Source organism: Eptatretus burgeri, chromosome 12 (genome assembly GCF_056783735.1).
Source record: "Eptatretus burgeri isolate ZD-2024b chromosome 12, Ebu_testis_v1, whole genome shotgun sequence".
In the NCBI taxonomy this organism is placed as follows: domain Eukaryota; kingdom Metazoa; phylum Chordata; class Myxini; order Myxiniformes; family Myxinidae; genus Eptatretus; species Eptatretus burgeri.
This window is the reverse complement of record NC_140972.1, coordinates 12,426,664-12,449,987: the sequence shown is the minus strand read 5'-3', so window position 1 is coordinate 12,449,987 and position 23,324 is coordinate 12,426,664. Positions and strand designations below refer to the sequence as shown.

The 23,324-nt window shown below is 44.1% G+C and overlaps 1 protein-coding gene across 3 annotated transcripts in view; it reads right to left on the bottom strand.

The window, feature by feature from the left end:
* LOC147015113 (aldehyde dehydrogenase 1A1-like) overlaps positions 1-23,324 on the bottom strand; it is a 153,244-nt gene that overhangs the window by 21,658 nt on the left and 108,262 nt on the right. For all 3 annotated transcript variants that reach the window (XM_085849547.1, XM_085849548.1, XM_085849546.1), the window contains 4 exons: positions 19,468-19,570; positions 15,789-15,973; positions 11,767-11,931; positions 11,339-11,496 (listed from right to left, as the gene is read on the bottom strand). In XM_085849547.1, coding sequence (XP_085705673.1) covers positions 11,339-11,496; positions 11,767-11,931; positions 15,789-15,973; positions 19,468-19,570 — 611 coding nt within the window. The remainder of the gene's footprint in view (positions 1-11,338; positions 11,497-11,766; positions 11,932-15,788; positions 15,974-19,467; positions 19,571-23,324) is intronic.

Genomic DNA, 23,324 nt, shown 5'->3' with positions numbered 1-23,324 from the left:
CAAGAGGAGAGTTTTTAACGAGTGAAACAGTTTTGTTTACTTCGATAACAGGTAAAGCGGTCTCTGTCAGGGAGACGTCGATGTCCTCACCGGCAAGTAGGTGGAACTTGTTGGCCGTAGGTACCGGGTCCATACCGGGTCCATTCCGGGTAGGCCTTGTCAAGTGACGTCAGTCACAACTGCAAGAACATTACCGACAGATTCCTCGTTTGTAAATGCTCCTTTGTTCTGGGTTAAATGACCATCAGGTAAAGTCTTTCTCTTTCTTGATGAAACGACGGTGAAACCATCCCAAACATTCGTTTTGCTGTTTAGACTCTCGGGCTGGGAAGCCTGGGGGTTATAACGGGACACGGGATTAATTTCCTTCACAGTCGAGGAAGAAGAAGAAGAAGACCTATTCTTGTTGACGAGGTTTGTTTCATCGTTTGACGAAGTCGCCTTTGGGCAAGATCGTTTCAAGTGTCCGAAATTACCACATTCGAAACATTTCAGGGTGTCAGTGGTTACGTAGACTTGGTAATCATGATTATCAATTTTGAATTTTAAAACGATGTTCAAGGTTCTTTCAGCGTTAGAGGGAGGAAGCACCACATAAGCTTGTCTCCGAAAAGACATCACATGCTTCGTCCAATCATCTTGGCTCCGTAAAAGTAACATGGTGATCTGAGAAACCACAGAACCATAACGAGATAGTTCGGAGATCAGCGTCTGATTCTTCAGGAAAGGAGGAGCGTTCGAGATAATGACCTTCACAGCCGGTGTGTCCAGAGGGGAGACGAGCACGAAATGTCCGTCGTCTGTTGATCGTCCGGTCGATACGATTTCGTGAACCAGTTTTGTCTCAGACACGAAGATAACCACATGTTTGTTCATTCACGAGGCTGCACGAACTTTGTCAGTTCCGACGATGTTTCCTGTAGCGATAACGAGATCCTCAACGCTGATGTCGTCGGGCGGGACGCAGACGACGCCATGTTTTCATGTTAATGCTTCAAATGCCGAATAACGGGAATAATAAGTCATATTTAGGAGGGGGAGGAGGGGCGATTGCTCTCGTGCAGTAATTAAATACAAGCCAAAACAGGTTTCCAAAGGAAATAAACAAAGCTACAGTGAGGAAAAAAAACGATCAGTTGAAGGGCCGGGATGGGCCGCCAACAAAAAGTTATCCACAAGAAGCTGTGGGCTCTTTCTCTCCCTATCTCAGGTAAAAGGTGTGCAAGGAGAAAACAGGGTGGTGGTGAGGGAAGGGGAAGAGATGAACCGAAGGGCAAACCGTGAAATAACAAGGACAGATGTGCAGGGTGGGGTGGGGTGATGACGGCGCGAGGGAAGGCCGAAGCGCAAGGTCTAACGAAGAGGGGAGGGTGGGAGCACAAATAACAATGCGTAGAAGGAAACAAAGGAAAGGAGGTGAAAAACGATGCGAAAGGGGATAGAAAGGCGAAAAAACAGGGCAGATCACAGCTCACCAAGACCACACAGCTGCCATGACACTCCACTCGACGAGAGAGAGAGAGAGAGAGAGAGAGAGAGAGAGAGAGAGAGAGAGAGAGAGAGAGAGAGAGAGAGAGAGAGAGAGAGAGAGAGAGAGAGAGAGAGAGATAGAGAGACAGAGAGACAGAGAGAGAGAGACAGAGAGACAGAGACAGAGAGAGAGAGAGAGAGAGAGAGAGAGAGAGAGAGAGAGAGAGAGAGAGAGAGAGAGAGAGAGAGGTAGAGATAGAGATAGAGAGACAGAGACAGAGACAGAGACAGAGACAGTGACAGAGACAGAGACAGAGACAGAGACAGAGACAGAGAGTGAGAGAGAGTGAGAGAGAGACAGTGAGAGACAGTGAGAGAGAGTGAGAGAGAGTGAGAGAGAGTGAGAGAGAGAGAGTGAGCGAGAGTGAGAGAGAGAGAGAGAGAGAGAGAGAGAGATGGACGGACAGACAGAGAGAGACAGAGAGATAGAGAGATAGAGAGATAGAGATAGAGATAGAGATAGAGATAGAGATAGAGATAGAGATAGAGACAGAGATAGAGACAGAGATGGTGAGGGGGAAGAGACAGAGAGAGAGACAAAGAGAAAGAGAAAGAGAAAGAGAAAATGAAGAAACATTTGCCCTGTCATGGGGAATTACAATGTTATGACTGAACGAGCAAGAAGAGGCTTGAACAGTCATCCTATTAAAGGTTCATTGGCAAGGGACCTGGGGAGCATGTTGAGCAAAAGAATGACCAAAATAATCACGGGAAAGAAGGGGCAGCGAGGAGACCACAAGACAACCGTGGGCCAAATATCTCAAATTGTTATTAAAAGCCCATGGAGGTCCAAATCAGGGTCCTTGTGGATATGTTTTCACCACCCTGGGGATTTATTTACTCCACATGATTGGGAAGTAGAACTTGTGTCAAATGCTATTGGGACGTCACCTCCCTGGTGATTTTTAAGTTTTTGAGAAAGTTTCTTAACAAACAATGTGAGGCTTCCAGGAAAGGTTAGAAGACACAAAAAAATCAATTCTTGTAAAATGAAGCCATTCATTTAAATACAAGGGACATGTAGAGTGGGCTCCTTTTGGTGGTGTACAAGGATGGACTGTCTGTTGGATTAATTGAAATACGCAAGGTAATCAGGACCATATACAGGTAATCAGAGCAACTCTGCGAAGGGTTAGAAACGGCAAAGGGATTACCTTGTGTAGCTTTTCATGGTTGCTTTATGCAGCTTTTTTTGGCGAGAAGAGCATGGGAGGAGTCAATTTAATTATAATCGAAACCACTTCAGGTAATTTATGAGGTGAGAGCTAATTGTTTTTTCCCTCCAGTCAAAGGTGAGAGATATAAGTGGGTCTTTGTTTTCCATACATACAGTGACCTGCAAAAGTATTCACCCCCTACCAATGATGCCACATTTAGATGAATTACAAATTATGTAGGAAAAAAAATTCCAAATGAACTTTTTAATTCATAACTGCTGAGATCAAACAAAACACTGTTAAAGTTGAAGGAGGTTACATGTCAGGAATGCCTGCAAAAAACATGTACAAATTAAAATTCACTGGTTGTAAAAGTATTCAGCCCCATAAGTCAGTACCTGGTGGAAGCACCTTTGACAGCAATGACTGCTCTGAGTGTTTCTGGGTAGATCTCTACCTGCTTTGTATAGTGAGATGGTGAAAAGTTTACCCATTCTTCATTTGAAATTTGCTCTAGTTCTGCCAAGTTTGATGGGGATGGCCAATGGACTGCAATCTTCAAGTCTCGTCATAAATGTTTGGGTTCAAGTCAGGACTTTGACTGGGCCACTCAAGAACATTTATTTACTTCTTATTCAGCCACTCCAGTGTGGCTTTGGCTTTGTGCTTCAGGTCATTGTCCTGCTGAAATGTGAATCTCCTACCCAGTTTCAGATTCATGGCTGATTCAAGCAGGTTTTCATCAAGGATTCTCCTGTAATTTGTACCGTCCATCGACCCTTCTATCCTGTCAAGCTTGCCAGTCTCTGCTGATGAAAAGCAGCCCGAAACCATGATGCTGACACCACCATGCTTTTCAGTTGGGATGGTGTTGATTGGGTAATATGCAGTGTTCAGCTTGTGCCAGATGAAACGCTTTGAAATTAGACCAACAAGTTCAATGTTTGTCTCGTTTGACCACAAAACTTTACTCCTGCTTTATCGCAAACTTCATACGAGTTTTAAGATGTGTCTTTTTCAGTAATGGCTTCTTTCTTATGACCTATCCATGGGGCCAGCTTTGTGAAGGGAACGTGATATTGTTGATTGATGAACATTTTCCCTCATCTCGTACATAGAGCCTTGCAGATCTTTCAAAGTCATTTTTGCATTTACAGTAACATCCCCAACCAGTTTCCTGCTTGACCGGCTGCTGAGTATGGATGAACAACCTGATCTGGGTCGAGTCTGAGTAGTATGATACATCTTCAACTTCTTTTTGATGGATTTCACCGTACTCAAAGGGATAATGAGTGACTGAAATCTTCTGATAACCCTCTCCTGAACGGTGCTTCTCCACCTCTTTATGTCTGACTTCTTTGGAAAGCTCCTTGATCTTCATGTTTACCTTGTTGGTTGATGAAGTGAGTTGAACCTTAAAGGTCCCCTGACATGCAAAACTTTCTGGTTATTTATATATTAACTTGACCTTCCTAGTGAAGAAATCACCCATGTTTTTTAAAAAAAAAATAAAAAATGGGATAATTAAACCAATATTTCGATCATTTCTGGTGCCTTTCACAACTTGCTATGCCCCGCCCCTAAAAAAAGTTGACTTCAGCGAATCGCAGTGTTGACGTCACATACAGAAACTCGCACAGAGTGGATCGACTCAAGATCTTTAGAGTCTATACCAGCATTTCTCAACCTTTTTACCCTTGTGGAACCCTTGAAATAGTTTTCATGTCTCAGGGAACCCCTGCATAAAATTATTATATACCATTATTAATATCGAGCTCTTTTATATTTTTATCGTAGTTCACGTGGTAAATATAATATTTTTTTTCGGATACCTGGTTTAAGGAAAAAATGACCCCCTTTTTGTCAAATTTATTGGCAATGAAAAAAAAAACATACTGGTCGTTTATGAGACCTCACACCGAGGTTTTAATTCACAAAAAAATTTTTTTTTTTTTTTTGAAAACGTCATTTTTGAAAGTGTTTGTCAACCCCGAGTCTGTTTGACAATTAAAAAACACACCTCATGTAACTTGATCAACAAAACTTAAACGAATAAAGCTGAAGCAATAAAGGTAAACAGAATAGTGCAGCAGCATAGCAAACCTGTTGTGCATTTTGTGATACAAGCACCAAATTTGGCACAAATGTACATTAATATATTGCGAACATTTTCAGATATTGGGCCACTTGAAATTCTCTCTTTATGTCCGCCATATTGGATTTCAAAATGGCCGCCACTTGAAATCTACATTTGCTATTATCTCTGGACGTAATGCAGCTGTTGACTTGATTCTGGTATCTAAATGTATGTTTTTGGGGGCAAGGAATCCAATGGTACCATTTTCAACTTAATATTATCTATCACAGTCTGTTATATAATTTTATTTGGAAATTATCTAGGCAAATATTGGATTCAACACAATACTTTGAAAAGAATGTCTTAGTTCTGTAAATGTCTTAGGTATAATACTGACATGCTACATGGTCTAGTATTTGAGGTGAGGTGTACTGGTATCTGAAGCTAGGTATATAACGGTACTGAAGATACATGTACATAAACAGTGTCATGTTAACAAGTTCAGCATTGCCACAAGTACATGTATGTTGTTGACTCATCGTCATGTGCAGTCCCATTCACACACACAGAGGGCTGTGCACTGAAGGGCAGCCTTTTTGCACTTGCAGCGCCTCACACACCCTTTCTTGCATTTGCAAGAAACCAGCTCAATGCAGCTGTGAGCTGCCTCAGCCTGGTCCAGTAAGGTGTGTACTGTCCTTCTCCAGTCCTTGACCAACCTCAGTTGGTTGGTGGAGGGAGCTCTGGTGCTGGCAGCAGTATCTGACCCCACACATGTCCACCTTGATACACTGCCCTCTTGACATGTTCCTCCAGAGCTGCCTTCGTTAGAGGGATGAGCTGCACATTGTTCTACCTTGCGAAGAGTTTCCTCCTGGCCTTGTCGATGTCTGTGCATTTGCTAGTTCGATCATACAACAGGATCACGAACCTCTCGATGATGCGCATTGCATCGTCTGGTATGTCATGAGGTGCAGAGGACAGCAGCAGCAGCGCCTCAGTGAGTTCTGGCAGTACCATCCAGACTGCCCACGCAGTCTTCTTGCCATGTCTATGAAAACTAGACACAGTGTCGCATCCAGTTAGAGCGTGGAACATTGGCAGTGCACGAGCTTTCTCTCGTCCCAATCCAGCTGCTATTTCGTGTGCTGCTCGGTATCGGAAACTCTGGCCTGTTCCGAATGCCAGCCACAGTTTGTCTTCTGGTTGCAACTCCTGTGCCAGGGATACTGCCAGCACCACAACATCGGTGTCTACAGTCTGGATGAGTATTGCATGGTGTCCATGCTGGACTGCATGAGATGCATGCAGCAACATCCGACTGTCAGCTTCTTCATGGTTACATGGGGCAAGTGAGGTCAGATGTGGCAGTAGTGGCTTGCTGAGCACTGCCTCTCCATCAGTAATGATGAGTTGCTTGTCCTCCTGGTCAAACCATTCCATGAGAGCTGCTGAGAGGAACCTGAACAGCTCGGTGTTGTTGCTGTCCACTTGTAGGAAGTTCTGCCAGTTTCCTGGTATGGCTGCGGCAGCCACCACACGTCTCCGCACACCTTGTCCCTGCTTTGCACATGTACTACCTTTCAGTGAATCAGCAAGGTAAGTATCCCAGACCAGATCCAGGCGTGACACTATTTGCAGCTTCGTGGACATATATGGGATGAAGATCTGTTGTGCATACTCTTCAAAGGTCTTTGATGCAGCCGGCTTCAGCATCTGGACGATGGCTGCTCCATCAAGCACAATACAGGTCGTGACAGGAGTCTCTGTCTTTGCGTCGGAGACTTCTTCCAAGCATGTGAGGAGATCACTCTTGGTACCAGTGCAGAGGCTTCCACCACCAGACAATGCAGGAGGACATGCCTGATTCTCGTGACAAAAGAACTCCTCAAGGTTTCCATCCCTCGTCTGGCAGCCAATGTACAGGCGTGCGAAGAGTTCACGGTCATTCTTGATGGAGGCGAGCTGTTGCTGACCTATGCTCTGGCTTCTTGGAGTGGAAGTGCTGAACACCTTCAGCTTGTTACGAGGAATGGGTGCGTCCACTGCCTTTGTTCTGTCCAACAGACACTCTCTGGTGAAAGCCTCGAACTGTTCTTGGCCAATCCTCTTGGCATTCATCACGGTCTCCATAGCAGCAGGGTCTGCGATCTCCTTTGTGTCCAGTTTGACTACATCCTGACTCTCCTCCTCGAATGGGTTGCCCATCTCCTCTATGACACCGACGAGAAAGCGAACATCTTTCACAAATGAGGTCTGTACACTTGGCGTCTGATCATGATGACGTGTGTCTGCTGTTTGCCGTCTCCAGTGTTGGTTCCCATCCTGGAATTCTTCGATCACCCTGGCAACTTCTGGTCCCGCAACCATCCAGCGACGTGGGGCACTAGGGTTGTCAGTGAGCCCAACTGCTCCACCATCTCCTTTGATGCAGGCATTATTCTGCTCATGTGCCTGGTCAATCGGGATTGAAGAGAACACCCTCTGTGTTTTCTTAACGGTGAAGTGGCTTTCCCTGAATTTCGTGGCTACATCTGGGTGTTTGATGGTGAGTTAGGCCATGTCCTTCAGGTGCACTGGTATCCACCTGGCATCGTGGGTGTGATCCAGTGCATGGAACCAGGGGACCAGCTCTGTCAGAGCATCGAGGTACATCATTAACGATCCCTGCCTGAGAGAACGCACATACACTAGAACCAACAGTTCTAGTTCCAGCACGGTTGCCCAGTAGTGAAACTGGGGGTTGTCTTCTCCTCTCTGGCAACACCAGTCTTCAAACTCCGGAAGGTCCTCTGCATCCCTAGTTTCTCCCAGACAGTAGTGTTTGTAGGCACGGTGTTGCAGGATGTACAGTGCTGCTGCAGTCACTCGATGTGAATTTATATTTTAGACTGCCAGTATATATGAGCTTGTCTGAGTTGTTACTCGTGATTTAGTATAGTTTTTTTTTATTTATATTTACAGAACTAAGACATTCTTTTCAAAGTATTGTGTTGAATCCAATATTTGCCTAGATAATTTCCAAATAAAATTATATCACAGACTGTAATATATAATATTAATTGAAAATGGTACCATTGGATTCCTTGCCCCCAAAAAACATACATTAAGAAACCAGAATCAAGTCAATAGCTGCATTACGTCCAGAGATAATAGCAAATGTAGATTTCAAGTGGCGGCCATTTTGAAATCCAATATGGCGGACATAAAGAGAGAATTTCAAGTGGCCCAATATCTGAAAATGTTCGCAACATATTAATGTACATTTGTGCCAAATTTGGTGCTTGTATCACAAAATGCACAATTCTTTTGAATATTTGGGCTAAGCCGCCCCACTAGAAGAACTAACCTTGAGAGAGAGAGAGACTTCGCGCAAGGAAGCACAGAGAAGATAGATGGACACCGTGCATGCGTCCCGTACTTGAGTCAGTCACTCAATGATACACGAATCCGCCGCGTACAGGACGTCCACTAACCAGTGAGGGCAGTTTCACACTGGCGCCATATAGACATCGTTAAATACATTCCCTATGGTTGTTATAATTGTAAATAATACAAGAGGTTGAAGCCTCTGTTATAATAACCAAGGAGTTTCCAACAATATGCCGTACGTGTATTGTAAAATTACGAATATTAAATCAAACAAAAACTACTCAAAAATACATTAGCCTATTTATTACTGTTTCTCGCGGAACCCCAAGCGACCTCTTGCGGAACCCCGGTTGAGAAACACTGGTCTAGACTAGGCCGATAAATCTGACGTGCTGTAGCTTTCTTTTATTATTCTCTTTTCTTCATTGTTTTCTAATCTCTCTCTCTCTCTCTCTCTCTCTCTCTCTCTCTCTCTCTCTCTCTCTCTCTCTCTCTCTCTCTCTCTCTCTCTCTCTCTCTCTCTCTCTCTCTCTCTCTCTCTCTCTCTCTCTCTCTCTCTCTCTCTCTCTCTCTCTCTCTCTCTCTCTCTCTCTCTCTCTCTCTCTCTCTCTCTCTCTCTCTCTCTCTCTCTCTCTCTCTCTCTCTCTCTCTCTCTCTCTCTCTCTCTCTCTCTCTCTCTCTCTCTCTCTCTCTCTCTCTCTCTCTCTCTCTCTCTCTCTCTCTCTCTCTCTCTCTCTCTCTCTCTCTCTCTCTCTCTCTCTCTCTCTCTCTCTCTCTCTCTCTCTCTCTCTCTCTCTCTCTCTCTCTCTCTCTCTCTCTCTCTCTCTCTCTCTCTCTCTCTCTCTCTCTCTGTATTGAGTGCAGCCTGTGGCTGCTGGTTGCATCATTGTTTGGGACGCGGCTATGCCGCTGATGCAGTGTCCCCCTTACCAGTACACTGGTGCTCATTTTGCCGACCTCGGAAGGATGACAGGCTGAGTCAACCTCCTGGTGTATTTTAATTCAGCGGCCAACGAGGCTTGAACTCAGGACCCTAGGATCCCAAGCCGTCACCCGAACCACTAGGCCAACACCAGGCTTATTGTTTTCTACTGGCGCTACATGATGACAGTAGGAATAAAATAAATAAAAATGCAATAGAACGTCAGATTTATCGGACTACTCTAGACAATTGTGTCGCAAGGTGTGTTCTGCACACAAGTTTTCATCGTATCCGGACAGCGAGATTGCTTCGTTTTATGCGCTGAGAGATACGGCCGATGACATGCGCTGGCCTTGTTTGCGATTCATTCGCCGCGAAGCAACATGTCTGCTGCGCTGCGCTGGTCACGTCACCTCACTAAAATATTTCTGATATCGAGCAGTATGCAAATCGAATTTACATTATTGAATTACGAATAGGATTTAGTCTAACCAGTTGTTATTGCCAAGTCTTCCTTCGATGTCCTCCCGATCATCATGAACTCCGTGAATTTCATCGCCATTTTCCTCTGCTTGTCCTGTTTCGGGCTCGAACTGCTCAGGCCGTATTTCATTTCCAGCTGCCTGAACTTCACCTCGCGTGACTATGTGATCCGACAATTCTCCATGTGATTCAGACCAAAATCCTTCATTTCTCTCACACTCACTGTCGCTACCAGACAAATGAAAGTCCATGCCATACATTATTCAAAACCAAATGTTCGATGTTTTTTAAAGCAGAAATGAACGAAGCGATTGAGTCGACCAATCGAATGTGGAAACACACAGGAAGCCAATACAATCACGTAGACCACCAATCCGAGTAATTTTTGTGCAGCTTTTGTAATCCTGTAGTTGAAGTCATGTGGGTTACGCCCCTTTCAGGAGAATTTTTAGGGGCGTTCCCGAAGAGGTTTGTTTTTATTATTTTACATTTTACAGAATGAGTATTGTGAAAAAAACATTGTCAGATCTGAAATCACGATGAAAAACTCCTATAGGACATAATATATAAATGAAATTTCAGTACTTTTGCATGTCAGGGGACCTTTAAACACCTGAGATAAGTGGGGGAGCTTAATTTTTAAGTTAAACCACTGATTACATCCAGGTGAAACCTTCATACACTTATTTTGTAACCTTTCAAACAAATAATTTGCTCCTGAAGTGATTTATGGTTAATTCGGCAAATGGTTTGACGACTGATGTAACTGAGAATCATCTGATTTTCTTTGTTAATCAAACTTACTCACATTTTATCGACATTTTTTAGCTTTATAACTTTGGAGTGCATGCTCGGGAGCCTCGTTGGTATGCATTTCTATCTACTCTGTCACTGACGATTTGCCAATAAGCGATGAAACTGGTCCGGCAGCTGAGGGTGTGTGTAGCATTGGAATTCTCATGTGTATACTATTTGTGAATGTCTTTATAGCTGTGGAGAAACTCTGGGAAGGGTTTGAAATGACAAAGGGCTTACCTTGGGTAGCTTTTCATGGTTGCTTTTGCAACTTTCTTCGACGAGAAGAACACTGGAGGAGTCAATTTAGATATAGTCGTGTATATAAAAGTGTCAACAGAGTAAAGTGGTCGTAAGACATTGAGAACGAGCAGATTGCCTGGATACTTCCTGAGATGTAAACAAAGAAAAGTGTATTGTCATCAGCAAATGAGTGGAGAATGCTGAAAATCATTGAAAGAAATATCGATAGTGAAGAACAGGATAATAATTGAGGAAACAATGTAACCTCGAGGAACACCAGCAACGATTGAGGAGGAATTGGAAAGATAGACATCAAATTGAACAGCTATTGAGCAGTTTGTAATGAAACAGGAATAAAATGAAGATGAGGTATCTAACTGTACCGACAATGTGACCAGCAGCCATTCACGGTGCATTCACAAAAAGTCATAAATATCCATGTAATGTCCATCATGTCCATTTTGTATACCCCATGTTCCCCGCCCCATCGACAAGGCATACAAAAATAAATTAAAAAAACAAAAATAACTTGATAATCTTATAGACTTTACATCTTGTAATAAGTGCCATCCTTACGAACAGAACCCCCATGTTGGCAAGCCCACTATCTTGTTATTTCTCAAGCATGCACAACAGCTCACCGACCCTCACCTCCAACCCCCTATCTCGATGTCTGCGATTTTACTGTTATGATAGTAATTCATCAAGGATACGCAGCTCAAGTTTAACTCATGTATGTACATATAAAAATATATTCACCACACAGTTCCAGCTTGCAGTGCAGCAGCCACATGCAGAACAGTGTCCAGGTCTTTTGAAAAGACACCGGCAGCTAGGCCATAGTACGAGTCATTCGCACGAGCCAAGACCTCCTCGGAAGTTGAGAAGCTCATTATTTGCTGCACAGGTCCAAAGATCTGGATAGTCCACAGAAAATTCATTTCAACCGTTAGAAAGTGCAATCAATCTTTCCTCTTCATCATGATGATGATTGCTGGCATTTTATTATCCTGCACACCTCCAACTCTCACTTTCATATAGTTTATGGATAACAACAAACAATGGCGAATAATAAAACACAAGATGACGGTTCACAATGGTCATAACGTTATGACGACTTAGCCTCAAAACTTGATTCCAAAAGGTTGTTAGTTCAAAAGAAAACGTGAAAGGTTTGCGCAAATAACCTCCTCGCAAGCAATTCGCATGTCATCGGTGACGTCGGAGAAGACCGTTGGCTCCAAGAAGTATCCTTGGTCTCCCCACGTGCAGCCTCCACACTCGAGCCGTGCTCCCTCTCGCACACCACTCTCGATTAACTCCAAGATGCGCTTTCGCTGGGTCTCATCTATCTGTTTGGCCATGAGGAGGCCAAATCAACGTTATACAAGACAAAGTGAGAATGTTGTTGAAAAGACAGGGAAGCCCAATGAATGACAGAACATATAAAATCACAGTTGAAAAGTTTAAAGATGCATTAAAAGGAACATTGGATTCATCGAAGATGAACAATTATATCCATGGGATATTTATTTATCATAAACAACATCATCAATGTGACAGTCAGTTTCCATAAGCAGTTCCTCAAATTTATTGCAGTTGATCTGTTTAACAGGAGCTGTTGAACCAAGGAGGAAGCAACGGTGAGCTGGAGCTTCTGTGATATGTAGAGGTGAAAGTGGAGTTAGTGGAGATCACAAGAAGGAGGTGCAGACAGCATTAAAGATTATTAAGGGAAGAGCACCGGATATTGATGAGGTGCACATGGAGATACTAATTGCAGCAGCAGAAGTCGGAGTCAGTTGGATGAAGAGGTCGTTGAATGTATTAACACGGGGGCCAATGTATTGTATTTCAGTTCCTGAAGACATTGCATGTTAAATTTTGCCAACATTATAAATGCATTCTCCTGAATCCTAATAAGAAGAAAACTGATGTTGCCATTTTTTTCTATTGACCTTTAATGACCTTGACCTAAGGTTTAAGTTAGGGGGCCATGGGAAATGGAGGGACAACCAAATATTTCTGCTGCCACCAAGATAACAAGACAAGAAACCAATTTTAAGCTCGACATAAAATGCCAACAGTCAGAGAGCAGAAGACTTGTAACAAAACCATCGTTCGACATTTATTCAAAATTTCTGATCTTTGTTCACAAACTCGGACAGTATGGGGATGGTGGCTTTCCAGAGATCAGCCACAGACTGAGTCAAGTGACAGATGGACCCAACTGAGAGCCAATAAGGCTACATGGCACCATACCTGCTACAGTGAGACATATCATTGTGGTCATCTTAAATGTGCCGGGGTGCGATACGAAAAGGCATGTCAACAGAGAGAGAAGCAAAAAATTCAGAAATCACATGGTTGCCCCTCCATGTGCAGTACCCCAAGTGTCCAAGCATCCTCTGAGCCTGGTCAAAGTGACACTCGTTTAACACGTTCGTTGGCAGCTCCCTTCAAGAAAGAGATGTGCTTCTTCTACCAGGACACTCCTGGCAAATATATTTATGAGGTGTCCACCTTCAATGCAGGCGAGCAGCTTCGAAATTCAGTGGGAGAGAGCAACAATGAAGTTTGGAAAGTTCGCCTCAGCGCAGCCATCGGTGCAGATGATGCTCATGCCATCAATATGAAGTACCACTTGGAACGCTGGGTGGAGCATGTTCAGCATGCGCCAAAGAGAGGTGGGGAAAACACTGCACAGTCTCATTCAGCTGAAGAAACAAAGGTTGGCATTATTGCATCAAATATTGAATTGATCTGCCTTGTGAGACATCTCCTCGAGGATGGCCGCACAACCGACAAGCAGAAGAATGGTGCTCACAGTCTGCCATATGAAAATGGCATGAAGAAGAAACTTATCTTACACGTAGATGATATCCACCCAAACGCCGGAATGAGTCTGAATGAGTTTTCTCCACAGCCTTGTGGGATGGTGCCATGGAAGAGATAATGACACGGAATGGTGAAAGGGACATCCGCAAGCTGTTTCAGAGTGCCTCCATCCTGTGAAAAGCCATTGAAGATCAGACAAGACACCCATGGGAGTTTGATGGAACTCTGAATGCCAGTGATGTTGAAAGACATGTACCCAACACTTTTTAATCTTTCATCAGATGGGTACTGCTTGGATCAACCCAGAGTGTCCAGACTGAAGTACATTCAGCCACTATTCACCAAGTTGTCCGAGCCATCAGCCAAAAGATCCACCTCTAAGTGGAAGCGTCACATCACGTACAAACCAAGACTTATGGACACACCATTCTGACATTGATTAGAATGACCTCAGCTGCTTGCCGTTGGCATTGCAGTGCATCAGTCTACGAGAAGTAAGAAGCTTCTAGAATTCCTGCATGGCTTCGGTCTGTCTGTAAACTACAGTTGGATCATGAGGCTGGAGACACAACTGGCAATCTCCGTCAACGAGGCCATCAAAGCACAGGGACCATACCTGCCATCAACCTTGCACATCAACCTAACAACAGCGATTTTAATGAAGACACACCCGGTGGGAAACGGACACTCGATGCCACTGCCACTGCATGCTCCCAATGGCGTGACAGGCTGGAGACAGTCCAGAGAACACACGCAAACTCAGGCTACATGGCAAGGACAGACATTGCTCTCTGAAGAGTCTGACTACTCCAAATTTTCTCCCTTGATTTACACCAAACAGGCACGTTAGCACCTTTACCAAGTTCAAGACCAGGTCAGCTGAAGATGTTCTCAAGCTGTTCCAAACACAGGACTGTGTGGCTGCTTTCATGCACCATTGCATACATATACTGTATGAAGTTGATGTCAGATCCATGGACATTACACCCCTGGAAGAGCTCGAAGAGCAACTGCTCTCTGATGCACCTCAGCATGCCGATGGTGATGATTCAGCAGTCCGTGATGCCAAACAAACAGCAACTCCACCTGGCAGCAAGACCACAAGGCACAACTGCTCTCCAATTTGAGCTGGTGCCCCCGCCTCCCACCTTGCCCTTCCTGATGCTGCAAAATCCCTCAAAATCATTGGGATCCCCCGCAACAAGGCTGGGTGCCTCAGCCTGTTACTTTTGCATCACAGACAGGTTGCTCGCCTCTCTTTATTGTACCGCCTCATTTTTTTGTTTTTCACCCCCTGTCCTCACTTGGCTGTCTGTCCGTCCCAGGTTTCTGTCGAGGTACGTTAGCTTGTCAGGCACACACAGTTTCTTCTTGTTGAATTCCCAAAATCCAGGCTCACTGCTTTCCTCCACTCATTTTTTTTTCCTCTTTTCTCTCGCTTGTAGAACCAACTTTCCCTGTCTGATCTGTCCCATTCTTCCATTCAGGGCTTAAAGGTAGCTGTTCACCACTACCTCAGGTCACCCCCATCCATGCTCATGATCTCATCCCACATCAATACCCAATGACCTCTTCTACCCCCAAATGACCCTATTTCCAAGCACTGCCCTTTTCCAGGTTATTGTGATTTTTCCCCCTCTCCCTCACCTTTTTTAGTTTGTTCGTTGTCAGTTGGTTTGTTCCTTTTCTGTTTCATCCCAACTTCCTCCTTCAGTCTTATTGCTATGTTTCAGCTTATGTGGAGCTTGTTCACCACTTTGTGTCCCCCCCCCCCCTTATCCTTAATATCACTCTCACTTCTACTCTGCTGTTGGCGTATCCCCCATTCTTTTTTGTTCCATTCCATTCTTCTCTAGCTCTTCAATGAGCCTCGACCATGTATATTAAAAAAAAGAAGAGCTTTCACCCTCTCTGGTGTACGTACTAATGATTGCCGAGGCATCTTAAGTTCGAGCTTAGCATCCTTCTCCTCAATTTCTCCATGAAGTGGAAGAAAGGTATTTCCATATGGTGTCGATTGGGTCTCAAATGAAGCTCTAAAGTGTTGTTGCACTGGAGTCACATTATTTGTTCCAGCAAACAGAGCCCTAACCCAAAATTCCCATACTTTTTGGTGTGCAGATTGATGAGCTTTGCTCAACATGTCCAAAAATGCATGGAACAGTTTTTGAACAAGATTTTCCAAACATACAATGTGATCTACGGTGCAATCACTACTTACCAGCTTGCCAAGCTGCAAACAAGACAACCACTGTCATTTATTGGGTGACCCTAACACATAGGTGCATGAGGGGCCATGCGATGTGGAGCTATGGTCACATAAAATGGCCTCGAGGATTGCGGACAAATATGGAGAGCAGTGTTGGCTCACCTGTGGGCCCTGCTGTGTGCTGGGATGGAGCGGGTTACCCAACCGACGCTGCCGTGCACATTCCACACTCCGCCGCACAAAGTCACGGTAAATCGACTCGTGTACGAAGAGGCGAGAGCCAGCGGTGCAGCACTGGCCCTGGTTGAAGAAAACCGCCTCATGCGTCTCTTTCACTGCCACATCCACTGAGAACAAAAAAAAAAAGACAATCCACTGCAATCGATGTACCGGGCACAAACGTAATGACATCATAAAGCGACCTCTGCTCAGAATGAAATGCCAAAGCACTATTTTCAGGCAATATGTGCAATGAAAATTCACTTTTGGCTTCAAAAAGTTTTGTCAATCCCTTTCACAATATCTTTAGGGTAATAGACAGCTGAGTGACAGCAAGTTTACCTCGGATATGTCCAAAGTGTTTAATCGCTAATGAAACTGAGTCTCAATAAAACTCTTGTCCTTGAACAATACCATCAAGGAGAGTTACACCATGGAACATTTTGTGGATAGCACATTAGGCTGGCCGTTTCGTCTGTAATTGTTTGTGCACAAGATATCCTGGGACGTCTTACAACACAAGACTAGGCCTTTGGGTATTGACCATTGGCAACTTCCATCGACCTTTGTTCGAACAACGTAAGGTCAGAGCACAGGTTGTGAACATGTTCCACACCCAAAGATACATGGAGTCTCATGGCTACATAAACTCTGTCAATAGACTGAATGGAATATCAGTTGCACAGTTTGAGAACTGCCACAGAAGAAGAAAGGCCATGCCTCTCAGGAGTTGGATGAATGATGAATCGACATTATATGATAAAATGCAGAAAACCTGAAATGAGCATGGCCACAAGCACCGGTTGTGTGAGGCTCAAAGTGAAATGGTGCTGGGAAAATTGGTGACACTATAGAATTGCAACCATAATTCACACCAGCCATCCTATCCCGCACGTCACACCAATCATTCCGCCATTCAATCCCACCCCCGTGTTATACGAGTCATTCCTCCATTCAATCCTCCCCACTGGGACAGAATGGCCGGTTACAACCTGAATCGCTGGTGTGACGTGGAGGGTAGGATTGAACAGAGGAATGATGAGTGTAATGTGGCGATTAAATGGAAGAATGACTGGTGAAACGTGGGGAGGATAGATTGAATGGAGGAATGACTGGTGAAACGTGGAGGGATAGATTGAATGGAGGAATGACTGGTGTGATGTGGAGAGTCGGATTGAACAGAGGAATGATGAGTGCAAAGTGGCGATTGAACGGAGGAATGACTGGTGAAACGTGGAGGGATAGATTGAATGGAGGAATGACTGGTGAAACGTGGAGGGATAGATTGAATGGAGGAATGACTGGTGTGATGTGGAGAGTCGGATTGAACAGAGGAATGATGAGTGTAAAGTGGCGATTGAACGGAGGAATGACTGGTGAAACGTGGGGGGATAGATTGAATGGAGGAATGACTGGTGAAACGTGGGGGGATAGATTGAATGGAGGAATGACTGGTGAAACGTGGAGGGATAGATTGAATGGAGGAATGACTGGTGTGATGTGGAGAGTCGGATTGAACAGAGGAATGATGAGTGCAAAGTGGCGATTGAACGGAGGAATGACTGGTGAAACGTGGAGGGATAGATTGAATGGAGGAATGACTGGTGAAACGTGGGGGGATAGATTGAATGGAGGAATGACTGGTGAAACGTGGAGGGATAGATTGAATGGAGGAATGACTGGTGTGATGTGGAGAGTCGGATTGAACAGAGGAATGATGAGTGTAATGTGGCGATTGAATGAAGGAATGACTGGTGAAACGTGGAGGGATAGATTGAATGGAGGAATGACTGGTGTGATGTGGAGAGTCGGATTGAACAGAGGAATGATGAGTGTAAAGTGGCGATTGAACGGAGGAATGACTGGTGAAACGTGGGGGGATAGATTGAATGGAGGAATGACTGGTGAAACGTGGGGGGATAGATTGAATGGAGGAATGACTGGTGAAACGTGGAGGGATAGATTGAATGGAGGAATGACTGGTGTGATGTGGAGAGTCGGATTGAACAGAGGAATGATGAGTGCAAAGTGGCGATTGAACGGAGGAATGACTGGTGAAACGTGGAGGGATAGATTGAATGGAGGAATGACTGGTGAAACGTGGGGGATAGATTGAATGGAGGAATGACTGGTGAAACGTGGAGGGATAGATTGAATGGAGGAATGACTGGTGTGATGTGGAGAGTCGGATTGAACAGAGGAATGATGAGTGTAATGTGGCGATTGAATGAAGGAATGACTGGTGAAACGTGGAGGGATAGATTGAATGGAGGAATGACTGGTGTGATGTGGAGAGTCGGATTGAACAGAGGAATGATGAGTGTAAAGTGGCGATTGAATGGAGGAATGACTGGTGAAACGTGGGGGGATAGATTGAATGGAGGAATGACTGGTGAAACGTGGAGGGATAGATTGAATGGAGGAATGACTGGTGAAACGTGGGGGGATAGATTGAATGGAGGAATGACTGGTGAAACGTGGAGGGATAGATTGAATGCAGGAATGACTGGTGAAACGTGGGGGGATAGATTGAATGGAGGAATGACTGGTGAAACGTGGAGGGATAGATTGAATGGAGGAATGACTGGTGTGATGTGGAGAGTCGGATTGAACAGAGGAATGATGAGTGCAAAGTGGCGATTGAACGGAGGAATGACTGGTGAAACGAGGGGGGATAGATTGAATGGAGGAATGACTGGTGAAACGTGGGGGGATAGATTGAATGAAGGAATGACTGGTGAAACGTGGAGGGATAGATTGAATGGAGGAATGACTGGTGAAACGTGGGGGGATAGATTGAATGGAGGAATGACTGGTGAAACGTGGAGGGATAGATTGAATGGAGGAATGACTGGTGTGATGTGGAGAGTCGGATTGAACAGAGGAATGATGAGTGTAATGTGGCGATTGAATGAAGGAATGACTGGTGAAACGTGGAGGGATAGATTGAATGGAGGAATGACTGGTGTGATGTGGAGAGTCGGATTGAACAGAGGAATGATGAGTGTAAAGTGGCGATTGAATGGAGGAATGACTGGTGAAACGTGGGGGGATAGATTGAATGGAGGAATGACTGGTGAAACGTGGAGGGATAGATTGAATGGAGGAATGACTGGTGAAACGTGGAGGGATAGATTGAATGGAGGAATGACTGGTGTGATGTGGAGAGTCGGATTGAACAGAGGAATGATGAGTGTAAAGTGGCGATTGAATGGAGGAATGACTGGTGAAACGTGGGGGATAGGATTGAATGGAGGAGTGACTGGTGTACTCAGTATGGAGGATTGAATGAAGGAATGACAATTACATGGCATGTTAAATGCATTTTATTGCATCATAACAAATATGGGAAAATAATTGTCAAAATATGTGCCCCCATTTATTTATTTATTCTTTTATAAAACGCGCCTCATGTGGTTTGGCCTCGAGTTACCTCAAACTCGGTCAATGCACATAAAGATTGAACGTGGAGATCACAATTTACAGCCATTACGCAAGACATTTTTAGAGCAACAATGACAAACAGATCGTATTGACGTTGATATTTAACCATAAGCCACAAACAAGGTAAATCTAGATTGAGAATGATTCAACAAAGATTACTGAACATTTACAAACTTACAATCAGCATCAGGGAACACAATGATGGGACTTTTCCCTCCCAATTCCAGAGTGACACGTTTGAGATTGCTTTTCCCAGCGGCTTCCTGGATCAGTTTCCCCACCTGGAAAACAACAATGTTGGAAAGGAAAGAGGTGATATTCAACACGAGATATTATGAATCCCTTTTGGATATTTTTACTTCAATTTTATGCCACCCTTGGTCACAGGATCTATACCTTCCTCACTTGACTTCATACCCAGGATCTATTAAACTGGTATGAAATATCATGAAAGCACCAAAAGACAAACTTAAGGTCAAAAGGTGACGACACTAATTTAATTGGTAACACTAAATGATTTGTTATTAGTTGATTTCATCCAACAGGTTGCTGTATCCAACTGTGGCCTACATTGCCTTATAACCCTTTGATGACTCACTTCCATGAAACTCCATTTTGTTTCAAAAATAATAAACTTTCTACATTGATCCTGATATTCTTCCGTCCTTGACTGAACCAGTTGTTATCAGCTTTTGGAGACAGTTTTTAATAGTTTTTGGATCCAAAGTGGAATTTATTCCCATTTCTTGCCGCCACCATCTCGGAACTACAATTACAGACTTGCAAACCTCATACTGTTCAGAAATTAGTGCTTTGAACAATAGTTAATTTCTTAGCCATAATGGATCAATGTGAAAGCAAAGAAAATAATATATCAATGGCAAAAAAACAAGCTCTCAAACAAAAAAAAAATATGAATGCTCGATGTGTAATAACAGCAGAGTATTTATATCCGGTATTTATAATAGGAACTGAATTACGGATCACCCTGTAATTCATGCCAATATGCAATTGGTACAATTTATTATCCCATCAGGTGATTTGGACTCATTTTAAGTGCTGATCCTGTGTAGTTCAGGCTTAGTTTTACAAGAATATATTTTGTAAAACAATATAAAGGGAAACTTCGACACTGAGAGTGAAAAGGCTTATACCACCGCCGAGTGGGGGAGCTCCTGCAGTTCTGTAGTTGCACAAATAATTCCAGCTGGTGAACTACCAAATTGTGTTGACAAAGAATGAGCATCCATGTGGATGCTGCTCGATTGGTATCAAGCCAGCCATGACCGATCCGGCCATTCGGCACGAAGGAGGTGGCTCGAACCGTGGCCTTACAAACCCGGGGAGCCACACGGACAGCTCGGGTCACAGGGGGGGCAAAGATCATGCTGGAGGTTTGCTCTATCACTCCATCTCAGTTGCAATCTACATCCGTCGTTAAAAGTTTGGTGATGTTCCTGTCATGCTTTCCATTTTGCTGATGTCTCTGAGTTGCTGTCCTTTTACAATGTTGGAAAAATAGTGTGGATGAAGTCTTCTTGTTACACGGGTTGAGTTTTGTTTTTGAGACTTGGGAGACCAATGAATGAGTATAACTGATTACCTTGATGTTATTGATTTATTTCAGGACAATAACTATACTCAAACAATCTGAACAGGAAAGAGTATGACTTGGCAGGTTTCCATCTGACTGTTGCTGAGAATTCACAGAGAGATCACTGCTTGGCTCGGAGGGTGCAGCTGCTGAACGTGCCTCAAGCTCTGCCATACTGTGCTCAGAGATCTCAATCTTTCACTACACCAGACTTGGTGGTGTAGTGGTAAGAGCATCTGCTCTGAGTCTGGGAGATCAGTTGTTCAAACCCCTGCCAAGTCATAACAAAGACCTAAAATGGTATGTGCTGCTTTCTTACTTGATGCTCAGCATTTTAAAAGGATAGAGTACCAACAAAGAAACATAGGTTAGCAAACATTGTGCAGGCTCAATGGGCCGAATAGCCTCCTCCAGTGTCGAAGTTATTTGCAAGGGAACTCATATTCATTTAGTTACTCATATAAAAGCCTTTCAAAAATGACAGGTTAGAATTATTTTATTCACAATGTTCAAGGAGACTGGAAGACATGATGTTTCGTAGCAAGAAGCGTTATTTTAAAACACTACATGTACAAATGTTACCCTATTTTCTTTATCTTCTGGGACGTTTCATTTTGACGCTACGGCCTCATAAGCGTGCCAAAGTCTGAAGCCTCGGCCTAGTGTCAGGTGTGCTTATATATTTTTATTTATGAGACCTTATTTATCTTTTTTTAAATATATTTATTTCTTTATTTTAGCATCATTCTACGAATGTAAATGAACACTCGTTTTACTCTGCCTGTGTTTCACATCACGTGCAGCAAATTTCACCAACTGTATTTATTTATTGTTATTTTTTTTAATGTTTCCGTACACTGCCCTTGAGGCTCGGTTTGCAGGTCACCATCTACAATTCCAATAGAAGAGATGTAATTACTCTTTTATGGAAAATGTTTTTGGAGTTTTCTATCCTCAAGCATTGACCATAGTAAACACGCAATCATGTTAAAATATTGGCTTTTAAAACCTGACTTAAATCGTCCTTATGAAGGGGGACAGGCAAATACACAAATACACACTGTTTTATACACTTATGAGCCAAAACATGATGACCACTGACAGGTGAAGTGAATAACATTGATTATCTTGTTACAATGGCACCTGTCAAGGGGTGGGATATATTAGGCAGCAAGTGAACTGTCAGTTCTTGAAGTTGATGTGTTGGATGCAGGAGAAATGGACAGGAGTAAAGACCTGAGCGACTTTGACAAGGGCCAAATTGTTATGGCCAGATGACTGGGTCAGAGCATCTCTGAAATGGCAAGGCTTGTGGGGTGTTCCCGGTCAGCAGTGGTGAGTACCTACCGAAAGTGGTCCGAGGAGGGACAAACCACAAACCGGCGACAGGGTGTTGGGCGCCCAAGGCTCATAGATGCGCGAGGGCAACGAAGGTTATCCCATCTGGTCCGAACCGACAGAAGGTCTACTGTGGCACAAATTGTAGTGCTGATCAAGGGAGGAATGTGGCACAATCCACAGTGCATCGCACCCTACTGCGTATGGGGCTGCGTAGCCACAGACCAGTCAGAATGCCCATGATGACCCCTTCTACAATGGGCATGCGAGCATCAGAACTGGACCTTGGAGGTGTGGAAGAAGGTGGCCTAGTCCGATGAGTCCCGTTTTCTTTTAGATCACGTGGATGGCCATGTACATGTGTGCCATTTACCTGGGGAAGTGATGGCACCAGGATGCAGTGTGGGAAGACGACAAGCCGGTGGAGGGAGTGTGATGCTCTGGGTAATGTTCTGCTGGTACACCCTGGGTCCGGCCATTCATGTGGATGTCAATTTGACCCGTGTCACCTACCTAAACATCGTTGCAGACCACGTACACCCCTTCATGGCAACGGTATTCCCTGATGGCAGTTGCCTCTTTCAGCAGGATAATGCGCCCTGCCACACTGAACACATTGTTCGGGAATGGTTTGAGGAATATGATGAAGTGTTCAGGGTGTTGCCCTGGCCTCCAAATTCTCCAGATCTCAATCCGATTGAGCATCTGTGAGATGTGCTGGACCGACAAGTCCGATCCACAGCGGCTCCACCTCACAACTTACAGGACTTGAAGGATTTGCTGCTAATGTTTTGGTGCCAGATACCACAGGACACCTTCAGGGGTCTTGTAGAGTCCATGCCTCGGCGGGTCGGCGCTGTTTTGGCGGCACACGGAGGACCAACAGCATATTGGGCAGGTGGTCATAATGTTTTGGCTCATCAGTGTATAGATAGATTACACCTTGAAATCAATTTAAATCTCATTAAATAGATCGTTGATTGCAATCAGATCCCAACAGAAATATAAAATGTTTGTGTTTCAAGTCGACTGATGGTATTTCAAATGGAATTGCGTTAATTTCCTGAAAGAAACTTTCAGCCTTCAGGGATATTTTAATAGGA